The sequence below is a fragment of the Vidua macroura genome, chromosome 3 (genome assembly GCF_024509145.1).
Source record: "Vidua macroura isolate BioBank_ID:100142 chromosome 3, ASM2450914v1, whole genome shotgun sequence".
In the NCBI taxonomy this organism is placed as follows: domain Eukaryota; kingdom Metazoa; phylum Chordata; class Aves; order Passeriformes; family Viduidae; genus Vidua; species Vidua macroura.
Window position 1 is genome coordinate 12,995,912 of NC_071573.1, and position 22,733 is coordinate 13,018,644.

Sequence of the window (22,733 nt, forward strand, 5' to 3'; positions counted from 1 at the left end):
ATGGAAGTGTGATTAGCAAATAAAGCAAATGTACATTATGATCCAAATTAAACAAAATTACAGGCCATATAATGAAAAGACAACTATCAAAATTACTTTTGTACTTAAAATTTTCTCTTTTCTTATAGATATCTTAGAAATGCACAGGTTCTGATTGCGCATTAAAATTAATATATATTAGCATGTCAGTCCTAATTTTATAGGGCAAACACAAAAAATATGCCTTTTTGTCCTATCAGCTCCCAAGGAGTTTCTCAATTCTGAATAAATTAGGTCTTAAGCTATGAAAGAAAACACAACTTTGCACCTGCCTGGCAGCTTCTGAAGGCTGGTTTGTGCTTTCAACACACTCTCAATTCCAGATACTTAATTAGTGATTTTTACCAGATCGTACATATTATTGTCCTTTAACCTCAGCATCAAAACATGCCCTGCTGGTATATAAATTGAGATTACTGATTATAAGTGTAATTTAAAACATTTAGTAATGAAATATATAAACATTAATTGAAAGATCAATGTTTCCTACCCTAGTTATAACCATATTATCACTTGGACTTTAAACTGTGTTGTTCTACCGGTAGTGCCTGTATCATCAATAGAAATATTGAATGTATCAAGATATGAACATATTTAAGCATTAAATATTTAACAATTCCACTAAATTACCAATTTTAATAATTCTTTGATATACCAGTTGAGCTGTTTAATTTTCCATTTTATATGGTGGAAGACTGGAAAGCTGCTGCCTATACAACATTTCCCAATCGTTTTTCTTTATGATATTCTGGTAACTCATTCTTTCCCACCCATTACTACCTTGTCTCCAGGCAAACAAATTCATTCTTCACTTTGACTTGGTCCTTAAGTATATTTAAGCAATCTCAACATCTGAAGTTATTCACATCACAATTACTTTGAATTTAAAAATTATTGAGGAAGAGACTACCTCTTGAACATAATATACCCATATCACCTATGCAATCACTTTAATGGCAAGAAAAAGAGGCAGCCAAAACTTTGTAAGGCATCTACACAGAAGAACTTCAAGCACCAGGCAACCAATAGTACTTAGTTTTTGCCTAACTCAAGGTGAACTTCTAAGATGCAAGATGATGTTGATAGTTTTAAAGAAGTATGCTGGGGCAGGAGTTAATTAGCATGCTGGAACTGTGAATATTGGTATTTTTTCTAAAGTGAGTCACATAGATTCTTAATGTGCATGTTTTGGTTCATTACATCAGGTCCTGCCAATGTGCATTTCACTTTGAAAACAATATTAGCCAACTATGAAACAATATTCACTTTGGTTGTTCACTGACATTTTACTAAAAAAAGCTTCAATTTCTTTATAATAGGGTTCTTGCAGTGGGTGGGGAAGAAAAGCACATAAAAGGAAATGAGTCGAACAACCCCAAATTAAACACAAAGCATTTTGATATCAAAATTAGCACAAAAGAGGTCAAGGTCATGAGTAGAAGATAACTGGATTCATGACCATCTGACGTAAGATTTCCTTTTTGTTTGAAACACAGAGCCAAGCAGCGTACCAGGCGATTTAGAGCATCCCAATGCAACTGCCCTTTGGGATGTTTTGCTGTAGCCAAACACCACCACCTAGAGAAGCGTGGCAAAACACATGAGGTCTCCAACAGCACAACAGCATTACCGACTTCCAAAATGATGAGCTTACTGTTACTCCTGTACAAATATTGAACCCAAAGTTACTGAGTGCCAGTGCTTAGGATATGGGTTTCAGTGTTAAAACCTATTAATGACTTAAGTCTCCACATCCAGCACGAAATCTTCAGAAAAGTACTAGGTGCATTTTATCTTCTTTATGCCATTTACACTTTTTTTTCATTTATGTTACTTACATGAAATATGATTTTATAATTATTGCATTATTCTTTTCAAGCAAGTGTACCTTCTTGAATGTTTTTGTTTTCAAATAAAAAGCTACTCCACCTGTTGAGTATGTTACTTTCATGATTTATCAAAAGATGTAAGCAGGATTTCCTCTGAAGTCTGTAGAAGAAGCTAGATTTAAAAGTTTACTTGATGACGGGTGGATTTAAAACCAGACCACTTGTTGTACTGCCACTGGTGAACAGCAGGTATAAAACACTTCGCACAGGGTGCAAAACCCACAGAGGAATTGCATATGATTCAAAATAGTATGCCTGTGGTAAGTTCCAAGCTCTTGTGGTTATACTGCTCTTATAGTTCCCAAATCAGTTTGATCTGGGGGAAGACTCAACAGCAGTCAGTGCTGAAAAACAGATCCATAGACCTCTTGCATCAGCTCTGCTTTCTGTTTTTCACTAAAGGGGGAAGTAAGGACAAGACTGGAGGAAGAAAAGAACAACTATCACTGTCAAAATTCAAGCTGAATTACAATATAGGAGAAGCAGACAACTGCCTTGAGATAAGGCAGACTCTGGTTTGTAGTACCTGGCATATGTGCTGGACAGTGTGACTGTTTACCAGCACAAGGTTATTTCAAAATATGATTTGTTAGCTCACCTTGAGGTACCTATCTCTAGATCTGTAATGATACTCACAACATAAAACTGTAAAGATTCATCTATTCAAATGTAGCAACAGCTGTATGTCTTTATCTATTCAATTTAGCAATAGACAGGAATAGGTCTCCTCCACGCCATCTGGTCTGTGGAACTAATTATTTTAATTGTTTAATTTGTTGAAGTGGAGCTTATTATGTTTATGCCTTCCAGAGCAAAGCTTAGGCAGAATGATGCAAATGTTGTGTCCTGGTACTCATATTTCTCTTTGCAACTTCCTATCATCACTTTATCTATAAAAGAAATGCAGTATTACTGTTCAATATGGCTTAAGGATTCTCCTATCACCATCTTCCAAAATGTCACAACACTCAGTGAAGAGAGTCTAAAGGGAGAAAAGTCTTCAGAACTAAGGCTCAATGGGAAACATTTGGAAAAAAACAGAGGCTTCATATTTCTGGCTTCTTTTGGAAAGTGCATTGATGCTGGAAGTGGAACAGCTCAAGTGTTAAACATATAATTGTCAACAATAGTTGAGAAAATATGAAGAAACTTTAGCGCAGGAAGAATGGTTTCATTCTTTCCCCCACACCAGCTAATAGCACTGACCCAAACTGGCAAAACCAAGAGTGCAGTAGAAAACTTCTAGGCAGAAGTCATTACCTGGAAAATTAAACTACTCAGTATTCTCTTTTTTCCTAGTGGTACAAAACCACTTATTCACTTATTCCTTATTCACTTATTAAACCACTTATTCAGTTATTCCTGAATAACTCTTGGCAGACTGGATCTCTGATTCCCCCTCCTCCCTGTCCCTTCCAATCCATAATCACATAGGAGAAGAAAAACAGAAGGAGTCAAGCATCACCACATTATTTTGAAGTGTGCTAATGAGTTTGGTGGATCCCCAGACTCAGTTGTGTCACGTAGTATCTTCTGTCAAATATGACATCTGTTTAAGTAAAATGAAATACATTCTGGAAATGTGTGCCTTGAGTCTGAAATCATAACCATCACCAAGAGGTCACTCTCTTTTGAGATTGCTTTCTGAGGTAATAAGGTTTATTTCTAGTGTTCTGGAGACCTTGTGATCTTGTATAGAATTCAGTAATGAATGGTTTTATAAGACACCTGGCTTTTCTCATCTTCTAAAACACTTTTTTGAACATGTGTTCTAATAATAAATGCAATTCATAATAGTTAAGAACTGTTGGGATATCAGTGCAGAATCTCAACAGGATAGAAGAGGGCTGTGATCCACTTATTACCCTCCTGAAGGAAGTAATTTATATCTCCCTCAGTTCTCCAGTACATCTCAGATCCCAGTAACTTTCCACTAAAACTTTCAATTTCATGTGAAACAAATTTATTAATTTTTCTCCTCCTTCCTCCCCTCCCTCCTTTCCACCCACAACTAAAAGCAACTATTAAAATCTTATTTAATGTACCCCTAGAGTTCAAGAGGAGGTTAAAGAACAGAAACAGGAACTCCTAGTAGAGGGATCTAATAGTTTTGCTGAACAGACAGGTGCTGTCATTCCTTTGGTTGTGCTACATATCTCTCTATATTACTCCAACTGTGGTTTGAGAGGCCTGATCAGAAAGATATATGACTTGAGAAGTGAAAGAACAGGGAAAAATCTGTTTGCCTCAAACCTCTCTAGATGAGCCTTTTGGGAGGAAGACTGCTCCCCTCTCCTTTTTGAACTCTTCCCTTAAATGATGAATTTGTCCAATGTAGAACCACCACCAAATAAAGACAAGCAGAACAAGCAATTTGGCAATGAAGTGACTGTTTAGTTTTGAAAATAAAAAGGATATATTTCTATGATAAATGACATAATTTTCTTGCATAACCATTTAAAGCCCATCAATGTGAAATTAACAAAACAGCAAAGTTGTGTTCAAGCTCATAAAGCTCAAGACACTAGTTCTGTTAGATCTCTGTCAGCCTTCTGTTAGATTGCTATCAGCCTTTCCTTTTTACAGAGGCACATAATTATTTTTTTCAGATTTGAAAGAACTGAACACTAACTAGCATGTTTCTTTAGTAAGAATAATTTAAACAGAAAAAAATCCCTTTTTTATACACACAGAAGAACATTAGTTGCTGGCGAAAATGACACTCTGAAGTATTATTTAAGTGCAAATTAAAGGGCAGTTGACAGAATTCCCAACCACATACATCTGTGTATGACTAAGGATATAAAACAAGATCTCATGTGACCTTTCAATCTTGGGAATAATGATTAGCCTATAATATTGCTAGTCTGCTCCCAACTCTCCTGAAGTCTTATTAAAACACCCTTTTCAAGACACATTTCTCTGCCCCAACAGGCAAATTCCTTTACTGCCAAGAAAAGCAAGCAGGAGGGAACCATATGAAATGCCGCATATGTTGTACAACGTGCTAGGAAAGCCAAGCCATCAGCTTGCAGGCATGCTGTCACCAGGTGTAACGAGCAGCAGAAAACACAGTCAGAAAAGGGGCCCATAACAAGATGATAAAAGCTGCAAATGGAGGGGTAGCCAGCATAGCCACTCAGGTTAGGTTAGGATACACCTGGGATATCCCAGGTAGGGTAAACCTGAGCAGGCTGTTGGAGTGCCAGGCACATGGCAGCTTCACCTCTTTCACTGCTGGCATAATACAGCAGTAAATAAATGATGGTCTTGTTTCTATCCCACCAGTTTAATTCATTTTGCTTCATTCTTAAAAATACTTTCAAATCCACTCAAATGGAAGAGTAAACTCAATTTCATATATCAAGAAGCTACAGTGGGATTATATTCTATGTACTTTGAACTGGTTTGGTTGTGGGTGGGTTTTGTTTGTCTTTTGGTTGTTTTTTTTTTTTCAGATCATCCCTCACTTTTCACATTTTTTCACAGCTCCTACACCACTAAAATATCCTTTTTTTTTTTCTCTCCCATCCTGTTACTTGAGCCCTGACTGCACTTTCAGCAGTAATTTGTGGCTTAACAGTTTAGTTCAACCCATCTTCCACTATTAATAGTTTCTGAATTACTTTCTTACAATGAAGGGTAGGTGAAGATCCCCAGACTGATAGAGCAATAGCAGGTTGCTGGTTTTATCAAAAATGTATGCCCATTTGCTCCTGTTTTCTCCCTCCCATTTTTCTTTCCACCCTAGTACTTCTCACCCTCCTGGACCTTCACCCAAATGGAAGAAAAACAATCACACAACCTTAAAAATATCATACTGTATTCAGAAACACATTTTAGTTGTCAGTACCTCTATCTACATTTCTCTGTACGTTATACTGGTCATGACTAAATATTCTAGTGGAATGTAAAATAACTGGTTTTGCTTTCAAATGCTGTTTTCTTTTCTTAGGAAAACAGTTGAAAAAATTTCTGGCTTTAGAAATCTTTAACCTTAGTTTTGTAGATCCACACCACATTTAAGCAAAAACTGGACAGAGACAACCCGCAGCATCCAGAAAAAGTATCTCCTCCTCACTTGCAGTTAGCTACTAGCTGAAGTACACTCCAGAGTACCCAGAATGATCACTTCAAAAATCATTCCAAAGACTGCATTATTAGTAGTTTAGATTTTTAAAATAATCAGAAAAAGGTTTTGAAAATGATCATTCCAATTCCTTTTGAAGTTTTCCAATTAGAAAAAAAAAAAAAAGACTTAAACAAATTTATGAAAACTGTTCGGTGTAAAGTAGGGATATAGTTAATATTTGGAGTCTGGCAGTAAATTTTAACCAATATGCTCTAATTTCAAAAAGAGCTGCAAATATTTTCAAGAAATTAAAATGTAAACAGATATAGCCAGTCCTACAAAAAAAAGCAGTTGAAAAATGCTTTCTTTGACAAACCAACAATGTAGACAGGTTTGCTTTAGGGCTGAAAAGCAGCATATGCCTGCTTAGCAATATTCATTTAAAAAGATGTTTATCAGCTGCAGACCGAGCACAGGAGCAGGTGAGGGTGGAAATGGGGAACGGAAGAAAAATTAGAGTAGAATAAGACAGGAGAGTCCCAGCATCAGTAAGTCAGTGCCTATGACAGCTCATGCACTTTTCAGACAACCCTAAAGGAAGGTAGAAGGTTTACCATGTCTTATTCAAGCTGTTTTACAAGATTTTTTATAATTCCTTTAAAAGATTGATATTGCAAAGAATCACATTTACACCTCCTCCCTTAATCTAGCATAACTAATCTTTCTACAGCACTCTGAACAAGTAAATAATGAAATTGTAAAACAAGAACCCATTAAATTCATTTGTATGAAAATTCTGTGGGCTTGAAATCCATTTTCTACTGATAAACAGCTGCAGAATTCACTTGTTCTCTGACATCTTAATGAAAACTATACATCAGCATCTTCATGAAGATGATATATCAAAAATTGTGCTGTGTATGAAAATAACACCATTCATGGTATCTTTTCTGATTCCGTATTGGCACTGTTAGAAATACTGATATTAAAAAAAATTCAGATCCAATGGAACTCAGGAATGAAAACCTTAACTAGAAAGTTATTCAAGTTATTTGATTAATTTAGTACATATAAATCGTTAAACAACTTGTAACTATTTTTGGAAACTGAACTTGTTACCATCAGATCAACACAAATACGCAATTATATCCGAATGACTAGAATGCTTAATGAAAGAAATCATAAACCTATTAAGATTAAAGGAAATATTTAAAACCACAGAGTCTGTGTCTACTGTGGGGTCATCTCCCAAAATGTCACAGCCCATGCTAATCAAATCCTTTGCATTACTGCAGTTGCAGCACAAGAAGTCCAGATAAAAGGACTTGCTAAGAGAACCCCTTCATGAAGACTTCTGTCATGAGACTGTCAAACTGTCTAATATAACAATTTCCAGTACTCAGGTTTAATCAAGCTAGACAAAAATGTTGGAGGCACTCCAACTGTTTTATGGCTTAGGGCATCAAGGATCCTGAGATCACTTCCCAAGTGCTGTCAGATTCTACATCTCCCAGATATGGAATCCTGACTTCCCTGACAGTCTCCTAATGAATGACCACAGGAAATTCCTCTACAGCAACTCCATGTCTTCATCAGCAAAAGAAAAATGCAGCACCACATCCAAAATGCCCTCCTTCAAAGACTCATGCATCATAATGATTTTAAATGAAACATCAGCTTTTCAGGATTTAAATACATAGCACCATAATGATAATTTTTTACATTCCTGGCTGGTTTAGCCAGCAGGAGGTGTTGCCTGATGGATGTAGACAAATGCCTGTTCATGTGTGACAATAAGACTTAACTGTACAAAGATGACAAAGGACTAACAAAACTGCAATATGAAGGTAAAAAGGAATCTAAAAGAATCTCGATAAGGCCTATATACCTTTCTTTTGAAAAATTTATTTTAAAAAAATCCCACTAGAAGACACATTTCAGGATTTTAACACTTCTTTTTTGTATTTGAAAAAAAATCTTCTCTTTGTTTGGACTGAGATTATTTAAATAATCACTGCCTCAAACTTGCAATAAAAATACTAATCACCAACTACCACATCAAAATGGTAAATTGAAATTGCTGGTTTATTCATGAATGTGTTTTCTTGTTGTCACAATATCAATGACTATTTAAAAGTTCCAGTGTTTTATAGAGCTGATTTACTTGAGAAATAAAAATTGAAAAATTTGATAGCAGTAGCAGCTTGATGTTCAGGAACATCTGCATGTACTCCTCACATCCTAAGTCAGAAACTACAGGTACAAAAATAGATTTTAATTTCAATCTTCCAAAACTCGTCATGTTGTTGAAAGTGATGATTCATTACTTGTACATATAAGCTTATCTCAAGACTAGCAGACACAGAAGGATTTGTGATTTATGCATCTAATTTAGAGATATAATTAGAAAATTATCTCATACAGTTTGCAGGGAGGAACTGTAAAACCTCCTAACTCCTGCCTGTTTGAATTTGATTTTATATATACATAATCTCTCTCTCTATATATATACACACACATATATTTAATCTATATATATACACATACATCTATTACAATAAGGCAGCTCAGAAGTTCAGAAGTCTTACCTGAGTCTGCTTCATTGCCCGTTCCATTCTGCGAGTGCTTCCTTTCTCCAATTTGGTCCGAAGGAGTAAGGCTGATGTCTGAATGGCCCAGAACTTTGGCTGGGAGAGCAAGCACTGCAGAGAAAAAGAACATTTTGTCATCACTTCACTTTTAAAGACATTGAAGACGGTAAAATTTTTAACAGTGGTCTCAAGCATGAATACTGTTTCCTATTCTGAAAGTCAAATATGTGGCTGAAGGACTTATTTGATGAACTGAAGGCTGTACAAATTACCTTCATCTATTTTCAACATAAAAAGTGGCCTTCAAAACCACTTCCTCCATCTCAGCTGTGCAGTGCTGTGTTTACATGTACCCATATGGTGCATAGGCCAAACTGCACAAATTAAAATGGCTACTCAGAATCAAAGGAAAATGAAGAATTTGATCCTGGGGTGACTGGCTCAGCCTTCTCCACACCTGCATACTGGATAGCTGTAGACAGCTGCAGGGATCCTACTTCTGAAGGCTAAACAAATCCAGCTCTCTCTCCTGGACTCTTCTCATATGCAAGGTACCCTGACGCCCATATTAACAGCACTTCCACATGAAAAATGTTGAATTTGCTAAGAATCTGAAGAACATTAATTAATCTAGAACTTGCCATGACTTGAGAATGACAGGAAGAATTTTTGACTTTAGTAGATGTATAGGGACTATGGAATAATCTATGTAAGCAGCTTTCCTAAAATAATTTTAAGTTATCACTTGGAACACACTGCACTGATGCCAGGAACTTAGTGCCAGTCTCCAACCACTGATTTTCAAGAAAGTCCAATAGAAGACATGCAGCCAATACAATTTTGGTATCTCTTAATAACTTACAGACTGCCTGGACTCTTTCCAGTATGGCTGTAGACAGAATATACTGTTTCTGAAAAGTGAGACAGCAGGAAAGCTCCCTTGCTAATTTTATTGACACTGCAAATACAATCCATCTTCTCTGACAAAATATATTTGTCTATAGATATTTGTAGACTGAAGAAAAAGCCCCAGTGGTTTTATTCTTTCCTCTCAAAGATCTCCCAAAGCATTAAAAAGCATAATGTGCTCATGGTTTGTATTTAATGTCTGACAAATTTCTGTCATGTTGTAATCTGGTTTTGTTTTCCCTAGTGATTTTAAAGGATAGGAAGCAGAAAGAAACAATCTAAAAAAAATCCTCCAAAGAAAACTACAATAGGAAGAGAGGCAACAATGAAAGCAAAAATGAAGGCAGTGTGAAGGCTTGCACAACCAAACACTCAACTAATCCTACCCTTTGTGAGCAAGAATCTCTGCTCCAACTCTTTCATGACTTTGACTCAGATTAAGAGGCACCCAAAGGCTTCTATACTGTCCTCTATGTTCTGAGGATCTGGAATTAATTAAGGGAACAATCACAACATTCTCTATTCTGTAGACTGCCAAGTGCCCTTTTACAAACTATAATCACTAAATCTGTTAACTGATGTACGTCCTAGTTCTGGAAGCTATCTCTCCCGTTTCATCAAACTTCAGTCGAATACCTATTTTAGTTTTGTCTTAAGACAAACAAAAGCAGGGTATTCCTAGCACAGGACATTGGTGTCTGAGTTTATTTTTTAGCAGCCACACCAGGTAGCTGCTAAATCAAACATCTTAAGGAATTGCTTGGGCAAACACTGGAAGAACGTTTCCTTTACCTTAAAAGCTTATTTTGTGGGAAAGGTCACCCTTTTCCCCATTTTCTCCACTATTAGTATTCTGTCATACTATTTAATTTTTTACTTCAAAGGATTTTTTTCTGTGCTACCTGGTAGTAGACATCAGTATTAACGTTGCAAAAGAACAATGACAGCTAAAAGTCTTGGCTAATAACGCTCCTAAAGGTATTTTCAGGTCTGATTACTGCCCTTGTTCTCTCACTGGTTCACCTTAGCAAGTGGCCCATGGAGGGCAGAGTACAAAGTTTCTTGTCCACAGCATCCGGCTCTGCAGGAGAACCAGCAGCCCAGGAAAGCCTCTCCTCTGTCTCTGTGCCTCCCACACCACCACCTAAGCAGTGATTTAAGCAAGCATGCTGCAGGAGCTGTGTAGAAAATCAAATAGGGAGAGAGGAAATCAGAAGAAAAAAAAGGGTGGAAGACAAGCAGAGATAATTATGTTTCACTCCTCTGCAGGAGCAATGACAAGTCATATTTTGAATAACAATCCTGCTTTTTAAAGGTGTTCATGAAATAAAATGAAAGGTATACCTGCTGTAAAGTTACATAAGAAAAATTTAATTTTTCCAACAGTTTTATTGATACAAAAAAAAATTGGAACTGCACAAGACAATGAGAAGCAGACCTAGTTTGCATTTAAGAAGTACTTGTAGTTTTATACTGACACAGAGCTCAAAATCCTGTGCCAGAATTCAAATGCTCACCTTTTCATTGCCTAATTATAATGTTTAAAGCACCACAAAAAATCAAAATAATACATGCATAAAGGGCACAAATGTTTATACTTAAAGGCTTTGAAGAACAGTTTCAGAACATCTAACCATAACTATTAAGCAAGCTTTAATCTTATACCCAAAATGTCCAAATATTCTAGATAATAATTCCTTTCTCATAAGATCTAAAGCTTTATATTTTCACCTGAAGCTATATCTAGGCTTTGTTAATGGGACTATATGTTAAAACAAAACATATGGGGAAAAAAAAAACGTAATCAAGAACATGAAAGTTTTGTCAACATACTTGAAAGTTCATTATACTGCACCAAGGGCAGCTAAGAAAATTAACAAAATAATTCTGAAGCAAAACCACTATTGAGAACCTTCACGAGTCATCTTTGTTCTTACTTTAGGGAAAGAACAATAAAATAAAGAAACACAGGAAGATTAGACAGGCTGAGAAGAAATGAAAGGAAATAAGGTTATGCAACATTTTCTGCACAGAACAGGATATTTTCATATGGGAAAAGTAATTTCCCAATTCTTTCACACATTTTTTTCCTAGAAACAATATCATCCTCTCCCATCATATCAGAATGTAAAAAAGGAGATGACCAATGAATTACACAAACCAGAATTCTTAATTCAATATAACTTCCTTACATAACACCCAAATGAAACAAGATGATGCTGCAAGTCTTAATAGCAAAGTAGCCCATTATTGTATAACACTTATAATTATGTAAGAACAAAAGGCAAGTTTTGTTCTTGGAACAAAATTTCTCCAGGCAACCTGTTCCAGATTGCTTAAGGAAGTTACTGATGCCCTATCCCTGGATGTGTTCAAGGGCAGGTTGGATGGGGCTTTGAGCAACCTGGTCTAGTGGAAGGTGTCCCTGCCCATGGCAGGGGAGTTGGAAGAGGACGGCCTTTAAGATCCCTATCAACCCAAACCATCCCAAGTAAAGGTTTGGTTGATTCCGAGTAATACCTAAATTGTGAGATAGATGACATTAGTAATGACACCCAGATCAAACCCAGCCACAGATTTCTGTCAAATCCAAAAATCAGGTACCATTAACGAACAATTTCAGCATCAGTATTCAGAATTTAACCTAGGTGTAAAGCACTCCCTGATCACTCATATAAATGTCTGCAGAGAAACAAAGAACTGCATCAGTCAGTCACGACTTACAGAAGGTAAAGATTGGTCAAAGCAACTCTTTTGCCTTCCTGCATCTACTATTTTAAAAAGTTGGAGTTCTTATAGGAATTCTTCCTATAATCAAAGTCAGCAAGAGCTTACTTGGGCATATAAGACATGCTAGAAAAGCTGGAACAGGTAAAGATAATTGTTGTTAACTGCAGCGCTAATTAATTTTAATGTTTTCTAATTTTTCCTTATGATAAATCTATGCAGTAAGGCTATTGTTTTACTCCTGAAGTTTGCTCACTGATAAACTATCAGTAGCCTAGTAAAGTACTGTGATTGCTATGATGGAGCTATCATCTGAAAATGGACTTGTAAACTAAGCAATTTTAACTGCAACCAGTTGTGAAATTCCTAAGAATTTGCACATCAGTCCATCAGTGAACCAAAAATATTCTGCTTATTGACCAAATTGCCAGGATGTGATGAAATTATTTAACTGAAGTCACAGGCATGAGGCAGCCGGAGGATAGCTCTGCTCCTCTCTCATGCCTCCAAAGACATGACCCTTAGTTCAGATTCAGCTCAGGTTATTTGCTAACTTATTTTAAGTTACAAACGAACAAGCACAAAACACTGGGGAAGATTTAGAGAAAAAAATGAAAAATATTCCTTTTTAGTTCCTTATATTATGCATTTCAGTTAACATACTTCAGGAGCTTTGTTGTTTACTTTTCCAAAAAACCACGCATTAAGATTTTCAAATTACTCATGTGGATTAATTCATCCATAGTCCAATAGTCTTGTCAATAGCCTTGTCAAGAATCAAGAGTCTTATCAATAGTCTTGTTTCATGTAACTACATATATCTTTATTTGATGATTTTCAGTAATTCATTCAGATAATTAACATGAAACCCTTATTTCTTCAACACATCCCAAGGCAAAATGGCAACCTTTTAACTTGTTCTGTGCTCTTCTGTGAAATGAGACACTACAATGGCTTCTTTTCCACATTCTTTATCCTGCACAATAATCAGGTGAGTATATAAAAAACCCACTAGGATGACTGAGGCATGAACACAGAAAATGTTCATTTGCCTGGTATACATATCTGCTAATCTCTGCTGAATGACTTTATTACTGGAAGCTAACTTAAAAGTGTTTAATTTGTTTTTATGTACACAGTAAAGAATTAGCAAAAACTTCTATGGAATTCATGACTAAGAAAAAGAAGAAAAAAATCAGTATAATATTAGGGAGCATGTGATTTGCTTTCCACATGTTATTCTCATCCAAATAATCTGACACTTAAGTTTCTGTATAACTAATGCAAGTTTTTCTTCTAAAAAGTCATGTTCAAATGACATTTAATTTGAATTTTTTTGGAAATTTCTCCTAGCACTAAATTGGTGACCAAAATAGCAAAATGAAATAAAATTAAAAATAATCAACTTAGAGAAAAACCTGAAAGACGCCACATTATTGTGGAAAAACTTCCTTTCATTAAATCTATGTTTTTTCAACAGAACAGTGTTTCATAAATTATACTCCTTGCATTTCTGGAAAAAAGTATGTACAGGAAACTCTGCCTTAAGTAGCTAAATGAACTTTATGGAACTATTTTTAATTACCTAGGAAAGATTAAGGCAATCCAAGGTACAGAGGGATGCAAAAATAATAGAAATTTTGAGAAAAGTCATTAAAATATTAACTCCTTTACTAATTGAGCTCAAATACAGATGATCTGCAGTAGTACTGGCAGCATCTGGTTGAAATGGGATTTGTAACTTTAAACAATAATTCTGTTAGAACCCTGTAAGTTAAAATAAAGTACATTTGTGACTAAGTGGTTTCCAATACCAGAGCACTTTTTATGTTTTAGTGAAAAGCACAAGTATCAAGAGGGCAAGAAAATACGAAATTTCTAGTTACAATTAAGCAGCAGAACCATGGCTTGGCAACAGAACAAGTCAGTCAGTATGACCACTTTTAGCTTTTCTGCTTAGTGTAGGAACATGTAAAAATTTCCTGTTGGCTCAAGCAGATCCAGTATGTTCAAATCAAGTATATATACCTATTCTGCTATACATGCCTATCCCAAAGATTTTAAAATAAACAGGAATCAAAAGAAGATTTATTATATGGCATCACTAACAAATGTATGATGCTGAGGTTTCACAGAACTCAAATTCCTTCTAGTAGTGTTTTTATTCTTATCACAACACTCAACAGTTTACTAATCCTTCAGTGACCACAAATTAAGAGGAAACTATAATAATTACACACATACACAAACCCTCAAATCAATAAACAACTAAAATTCATTACTGTTTTCTAAAGAGGCATATTTAAATGGACAAGGAGTAATATTTGATGTTTAAGCTGATTTCATATGTATGACAAAGGATAAAAATTGCCTAGCAACCAGCTAAGGAGTTATTTTATCTCCTTGTATCTATATTTAAATTAAAAGTTTCTATTTTGCAATTATCACAGTAGGTATGCTCTTTATACACAGAAATGAAATTTCCAATAAATCTAAAAATGCATTCAGAATTGCAGAACACTGAATAATAATTACAATTAAAAAGTTTTTTTCTTTGATACACCATTATCCTTAGTTCAATCCTATCCCCAAGACTTTCCCTCTTTTTATTTTCCATTGTTGTTATACAGAAATCCTCTCTGTTGTTATGTGTAATGGTATATAATTACTGTATGTAAATCTCTAAATATATTTTTATGTAACTGCATTGAAATGGAACCATAAGCTAAAACGTGTATCTGTAAACACCCGTCCGATTCATCCCAGACAAAGACTCAATGCCATCATTTCAGAGAGGTTATTTTTTTCATACTAACAGGGGAGTTCCTCCAGTGTCTTCATAAATCATAATTTTATTGAAATTGAATAATCTGAAGTTCAGATAGAAACAACTCCATTATTCCATACTTAAATATATATACGAAATACTTTTCATTTCTTTGAGCGTATCACCTTAACACATGACAACTTCACTTTAGGTTCGAAATTCAAACAAAACCTGACAGCCAATAAAGATTTCCTCTTGGACAGTAAATAGGAAGAGGCAGCAACAGAACACAACACATGAAATTCAAACCTATTGATTTTACTGCTTCTACAGGAGAACTTCTACTCATGGAATCCACAGTACAATCCCCAATTTATATAAAAGGTAAGTATGTGATAGTTCTAAACAAACAACAGCGGTTACAACAGCGGTTAACTTGGGAACAAACAAATAGAATGATTAAGTAAACTATTTCAAGCCATCCTCTATTTTCAGCTTTTGTCATCCATAATCATCGGCATTGCTTTAGACATGAGCAATCCAGCTGTATATTCTCCAGTCACATTTTATTAGCTATGAACACCTTCACATTTTCTAAGGTCCAGCAAGAAAAAAATTACATTAGGATTTCACTCCAGATGATTCTTGTTTTAAATTGACAAATTCTAACCCTATTTGGCATAATTATATACTTGGAGAGCAAAAGAAACAAGATACTGGACACAAAAAAGGACAATAATATTTTTATACCTTAAGAATGCAAGGCTGCCATAAATACTATGACAGCGAATATGTTTAGCGACTAGCAAGAAGGAAGAGAAGAAAAGATAGTCTAATTTATGCAGAAAATCGTTCCTAGCATGGACTAGCCAATGGACTTTGCAGATTGGGTTTTGGTTGCTTTTTTCTATTAAAAAATATCTAAACAGAAGAAATACTCACACTAGTGTGTATTGTAGTCTACTACATCTTTTCTCCTCAAGGTCAAAAGCACTGCTCAGGTATCAAACAAAAATCAAAGGCCCTGTTGGTATGTTTAACAATTATCAAAGCCTGTGCTGTATATGCCTTGAAATATCTCATTAATTTCACACTTTCATTAAACATGGAAATCTGTCCTACACTTCTAGTCATTCTAACAGAGTTTTGGACCAGAAAAAAATCAAAATATTATCAACTAATCCTGCAAATTAGAAGTGTATATACATCAACACATAAGCAACTGTCTTCAAAATTTCTGCCTTTTTCTGTGAAATGGACTGCAATTTTAGGTGCAATCTAAAAAGTATATTTTACCATATGGCTTTGACAATTAGAACTTAAAAACCAATAATATGCAAAGTGTTTGGAGTTACAGATTAATAATTGATTTAACAGTCTTAGGGCAAAACTAGCAAGACAAGGACAATTTACATTTTTTTCTTTGCAAACATGACAACTTGCATTATACACTTCGAATTAATTATATTTCAGACATTATTCCAAGTCCTGTGTTAGTGTTTCTTTTTCAGTGTTGCATGAGAAAAATGTGTTATTACTTGGTTAAGTCTTAAATACTTTCTTGCCTAACAGCATCTAATATAAATTCTACATGGCACCTTTAGAGCATTATGCCAAGACCTTTGCACTGTAATAACAAACCAAAAAATAAAGCAATGCTTGAGCCTGTATGAAGTGCATTAGCAGAAGTTCTGTATTTTTGTTTATTAGGTCTCTTGGTGTTTCAGTGAGTTGTTACACCATGACAGCATGCTACAGAGTCAATAGTGATCATCTGTGGTTTTTTTTAAGCCCTCTTGAAGTTACCATGACTTAAAGAATTCTCAGTCTGTCAGGCAAATGAGAGAGACAGGCAGAAATCCTGAAAGTATTAAAGTGACAGAGGAGAAGATTTACTTTCCTGCACTGGCTGAGACATCAGCACTTGCACAGTGCCATTTTCTAGTACTGCTTTAATATTTCATCTATTTCAGTAGGTTTGGACCACACATTGAGCATATTTTTCCCCAAAATCTAAAGCTATTCACTCAAATGTATGACAAGGGTTTATTTTGGTCCATAAAATTAATCCTGGGACTGTTGAACTAAAATAGCTTTTCACCACAACAGGTGTTAGCTGATCATTAGCAGAGCTGGGCTTAAAGCTCTTAACCACAGCCATTAGAAATACCTCTTGGTGTTAAAAAGTCAAGAGCAAGGCCAAAACACCATCAGTGATCTGCATCAAGGGACTAGTTTAATTAGAATGGCATTTTTAAAATTCACTTTGTCTAGTCTTGTCTGGTAGCCTCAGCATTCAAATTATAACATTACATCATTGTAAATACAGAGTACCTTTCGTTGACTCTGACCACTAAAACAAGAATACACTATCTGATTTTTTTTTTTTTTTTGCATTGCTATATACTTCAGTGTGTTTGAATGAGATTTTTTCATATATATAATTTGAGAAGCTTGGATCATTTAATGGATTTGGAGTAAAATATTAATTATGAGTGTTTTAAAATGAAACATGTACACACACATACTGATTACTTTTTTCAGTTTTCTTTTTGTCCATACACACTTTATATGGTAAAATGTTAGAAATATTAGGTAAATAGTTACTTACTTACACTATACTAGACTGATCTAGAAATGAATGCCAGACTCAATAGAGCAGCAACTATATTGCACTTACCTAAAGGCAATTTAATGTTCTTAAGTGTCTCATTCAATCTTAGTCCAAAAGTGACTGACTCTCTCTCTGTGAAATTTATTATATCTGGAATGCATCACATCTGAAGGTACATTAAATATAATATAAGAGTTATTTTGTAGCTTGCTCAATCAGTTCAAAAGTTAGAAGACAGCTCTGGAATAGATTTTCTTCTCAGAAGACTTAAAAAATATCCCAATACATGAAGGCTAACGTAATTTCACTTCAACTGTATTTTCCACAGCTTTTTTTACCCCACTTAAATAGTGTTCTGTAGCAAATGGGTAGGTCCTGATAACATCCACCCACCGGTATCCTCATATTCTGTCCTGCTTATCATTCTAAATATATTTCCCCTCCATGACACTTGTTTTAAGCAGTAACTCTTATTCCTTCTGGTATCTACCTTGCAAAGGGACAATTCTTGCTTCTAGGCAACTATGAATGCTAGATCAGCTTGGAAACTGTGCTGGCTTGCATACCACTTCTGTAGTACCTAGAATTTCAAGGAGTAAAAAAAAAAAAAAAAAATTAGGCAGGAAATCTTGGAAGTTAGTTCTATTATCTGCTTAAAGATATTGTTACCAACCTTATTAGAACTAGCAAGACACTTCATTATCTTTCTTCAGCCATCTCTTCTACCTCGCCTTAAAAGAAAGCAATTGTGGTTGGAAAAACTCAATGCAGCCTCTTCTAAGAAAGAGATCAACATTATTCACCAGTAACCTTTTCCTTTATTAGTCAATACTCAGCATAGTAAGCTGACTATACAGCTGAAAGTCTCAACTGGGAAAAAGGATGACTTCCCAAAAGAAAATACCCTCAGACTTTACAGCTTCTTTGTTCCATTTGTTTTCATTAGCAAAGGAAACATAAGCAATATTCAGGTAAAATGAGGCTGCCTTACCCCTTGTCTTCTTTCTTCTAAATAACATTAGTCAGGAGAACACCCAACTTCTCTTTCTATCCTCCATCACCATCTCATTTGAAACCTGAGTAATCTCAAGTCCTTTCTGCCTCTTCAGTGAATTTTATTTTTGAAGAACACAGAGCAAAAAGAATCATAGAAAAGGTCTAGATCTGCTGCTTTTACTAACAGATCTAAATATGTTGTTCTTTTTCCCTCCTTCTGATTCCATGTACACTTCCTCACATGCAGAATACCAGTCAAAACAACTCACTCTCCTTCTCCCCAACCACACTTTTCAGAAGTGTAAAGGGAAATGGTTAAGCACTGTTAGTAACCAAACATATGAAATGCCATAGCTGTTCCTTCCCCCTGTTATAGTCTTACATCTTCTGAATACACATCAAGAATTTCCTCAGCTTTTAAGTTGTATGCTCCTATGTTTTCTCTTGGAAAATCTGTCTCACACCATAACGCTGCAACTCGGGAACACCTAAATATTTTGTGTATTAAAAAAAATTAAATAAAAGTGTGTCCTTTGACATGAACAAGGGGGTACTGGAAACAAATCTCTGGTCAGAAATGGAAGAAACACAAGCATATGATGACTGTCTTTCCAGCTAGCTCTGAAGGTAGCTCTGCAGGTAGAACTGAAATGACAATCCAGTGTCCCCTACATGATACAATTCACAGGGAAAAAGGTCAGAGAAAACGAGCACTAGAGAAATCTTCCCTTTCAGAGGAAGTCTCATACGTTCCACAAAAAGAGCTGTGTGAAAGGAATACAAAGATCTACGCTCACTGGAGAATTTTCACTGGAAACAAAAGACTCAAAGAAAGCTTTGTATGGATTCGAATGTAACAGAAACACAAAAAAGCAAGCTCATATTAGGCTGCATGGAACAAAAATATAATAAAAAGTATGGAGACTTATAGTGAGTTATAAACATGATTCTTTGCTTCCATATAACGCAGTCTGTGACTTAACTTGCATGCAGGTACATAACTTAGAGAAAGCTATGGAAGAAAAATACTATAATTCAAAGTAATTTTAGACACAATGAAATAATCAACTCTGATCACGTTTGGCTAGGAAAATGTTTCAATGCTTTTCCCCCTTTAGGATTTTCTACTTTCTAATAACAGTACAAAGATATTATCAATCAAATTAGTTGTTCAGTTCTATTTATATAACTACATTGCAGATGTATCCTGGATGTCCAGAATTGTATAAGTTTTCTTCCAGATTAACAGGCATTGGTGGGCTGATATTTAGATGGTTTTTAAGAGCTTGACTCTCTCTGATGATACTAAGTGGTATGCATTTTGTGTCCTCATTTAAGGAGGACATTTAAGATGTAAAAGAAGGATTTTTTTAATGCTGTTGCCTAGTCTAGTTTTTGAGTTGTATTATGGTTTGCATTTTTCTTTTCATTTTAACGGACTATTAAAGTACAGAAGCAAGCTTTCCTTGGAGGCTCTCATTTTTTTTTTAGGGGAAGAAAGAAACTAGAGAAGAAAAGGAAATGTCATGAAAAAAAGAAGATACTGTTTTATTTAAAGGAATCAGCTTTCAATGACTAGTGAAGGGTAAACCACATAAGATATAGCTCCTATTTTCAGTTAGAATGGAGTCCAGCCATATGACTGACACTTGTTCTGTTGTGCCAAACACATCACTTATTCTGTGTTATGCTGCAAACAACTTCAGCCAGATTTGACTGCAGTAGCATTGTTTTTTTCAGGTCTGTGGTTTGGACATACTCCTGAAACAGCATAAGTACAGACTTCCACACCACATCACAGTACTGCATTTATTTCCTAAGGCCCAATCTCAAAAGTAATAAATCACGATTTTGGATACAAAAGACTAGACTAACTCTTTGGTACCAATGATACGGATTTCCCTAGTTATTTAACAACAGCAAATTTCTCGTTTTAACTGCTCAGCCTCAGTAATTTCACCATCTGTGCCAAGATTCTCAACACATCATGTGATCTTGAGGTTATATCCTGAAAACCAGAACAGCTTTTTTTTTTTTTTTTTCTCTCTGCACAGGTAGTAAAACAGTGAATCTGGTTTGACAATGGCTAGATAGCATATTTTATTAATAGACAATTTCAGGACTGTATGCAATGGTACACGCTATCTGTGGACTTGTAATCTATTTAGTCTCAAGACAAACAAAGCAAATGACTGGAAAAAAGGCTGAAATTAAGAAAAACTGTGTCAATGGAGGATATTTTCTAACTTGTTAAAATTGGCCATGCGGGAGAAGAACTACCCTTTGCAAACTACCACAGTAGGCTCTTTAATCCTCTGCCCTTCATGCTCTACACCCCTTCAGCCTTGCCTCTCCTCTGACACAGAGCATTTTTGGAACAGACAGTGCTACAGGTTAACTCATCCTCTGCTGATAGAAATTTACTCTTCAGGGAGACAGTTATGACTGTTAATCTTTCCAGTTGTTACTGCTGCCTGTGGCTACAAACAAAACCCATCATTTCTCAATACTTTCTTTGGGTTGTAATTTATTTTTTTTTAAAGTAGTACTTCTTACTCAGCAAAATCCAGGTAAAACTACGCATGATGGTTCCCATTCCCTTTTTTCTGCTTTACTTGTTTGAACTTTTCAGGGCAAACTCACTGCTTTCAAAACTCCAGATCACTGGAAAAATTCTTTAAGCTTGACAGATTATCCTTATGCAACTGACTCAGGGTGGTGGGATCAGTCTGTTCTGCCTGCCCACTCACATTTATGAGCTCACCACTGTTTTTTTCCACAGACTGCCAGTGATACTTCCTGTTTATTTGGCCTATCAACAGCCTCTGGAAGAATGCTGCTTTATATACTGCTGTTATCTGATGCTGCATAGATTTGTACTCTAACAGCAACTTTTATCTTTAATTCTATAATGATAACGTCAGTACAAATATACATTTACACTAATTATCCTTAAAATACCTTAACTGAGAATCTTTTGCAAGAAGAGAATATAGGGTAGCAAAAATACTTGTTCTCAGACAGAAAAATACTTGTTCTCAGTAACCATAAAATTACTCAAAACAATGAAGCATTAGAAGTTCCTTTCACAGCCTCACTAGAAGGCATTAAATTATCTTCTTGAAAAGAGATAATTTAAATGTTCTCATAATTTCTTAAGTTTAACATTAGTCAATGACACAAGAAGTATAACCATTGCATACAACTTTTACATTATAAAATGCTCATGTCCCATTTGTGAACCTGTTCTGTAATGATGTTAACTAGTAAAAATCAGCTACCACATTTTTTTTCTGTAACAGGCACAGTCAAAAAAATTCAGGAATAATTACATGCCTAGACCAGTGATTTATAGTAAGGCTGCCACTGACTTTATTATTCATCTATGTCAGAACAAATTACAGAAGTTCTATAAAACACCCTCTCAACCTTCAGTCTGAACAGATGTCTGTAGAACAGTGAGACACAGCAAAAGAAAAACCTCACAATGCCAGACAGGGCTCTAGAGGAGCCCTGTGTTTACTTGGTTTTTCCCCTTTTTGCATACCAGCATCCACCACAGGAATTCTGCCTACAATGGTCTCTTATGGTTCAGCAGTCTACACACTGCAATACTGAGTGTTCACAAGTAATGTGACATGTTAATGCAAGAGGCATGCCTCACTTACTGCTTGGTGGGCTAAGGGGATAGGAGATGGATGGAGATAACAATTTCAGTGAGATTTCTAGGATGGCCTCAACAATTTCCTGAGTAAGAGCGCATTAGCAAGTCTCCATGTCCATTAAAAGATACTTGATTTCTGATTTCATTCAGTTCCTTCCTGACTTCACCAGCAGAAATATTTTGTCTATTTAAAGAGCTACTGCTCTCACATGCAAGTGCATCAAGCTGCTGGAGGCCACTGGCACCCTGGCTTTTAACCTTTTGTGCAAATGTTCGTTCCCAGGAGCAAAACAAAACTGCCACCTTCCTTTCAGAGCCTGAAGACACAATAGTCCTGAAAGAAGACTAACTCCTTAAGCAGCAGCCAAAAGTGAGGACGGAATGGAGTAAAAATAGTAAGCAATACATTAGCAAGAAAGGAATTAGGGAAGACTTAGCAAGAGTGAAAGATAAACAACAGGCAAG

The 22,733-nt window shown here is 35.6% G+C and overlaps 1 protein-coding gene across 1 annotated transcript in view; it reads right to left on the reverse strand.

Moving 5' to 3' along the window:
* TTC27 (tetratricopeptide repeat domain 27) overlaps positions 1 to 22,733 on the reverse strand; it is a 113,811-nt gene that overhangs the window by 45,506 nt on the left and 45,572 nt on the right. Inside the window, exon 10 of the mRNA XM_053974470.1 lies at positions 8,589 to 8,702. Within this exon, the coding sequence (XP_053830445.1) occupies positions 8,589 to 8,702 (114 nt within the window). The remainder of the gene's footprint in view (positions 1 to 8,588; positions 8,703 to 22,733) is intronic.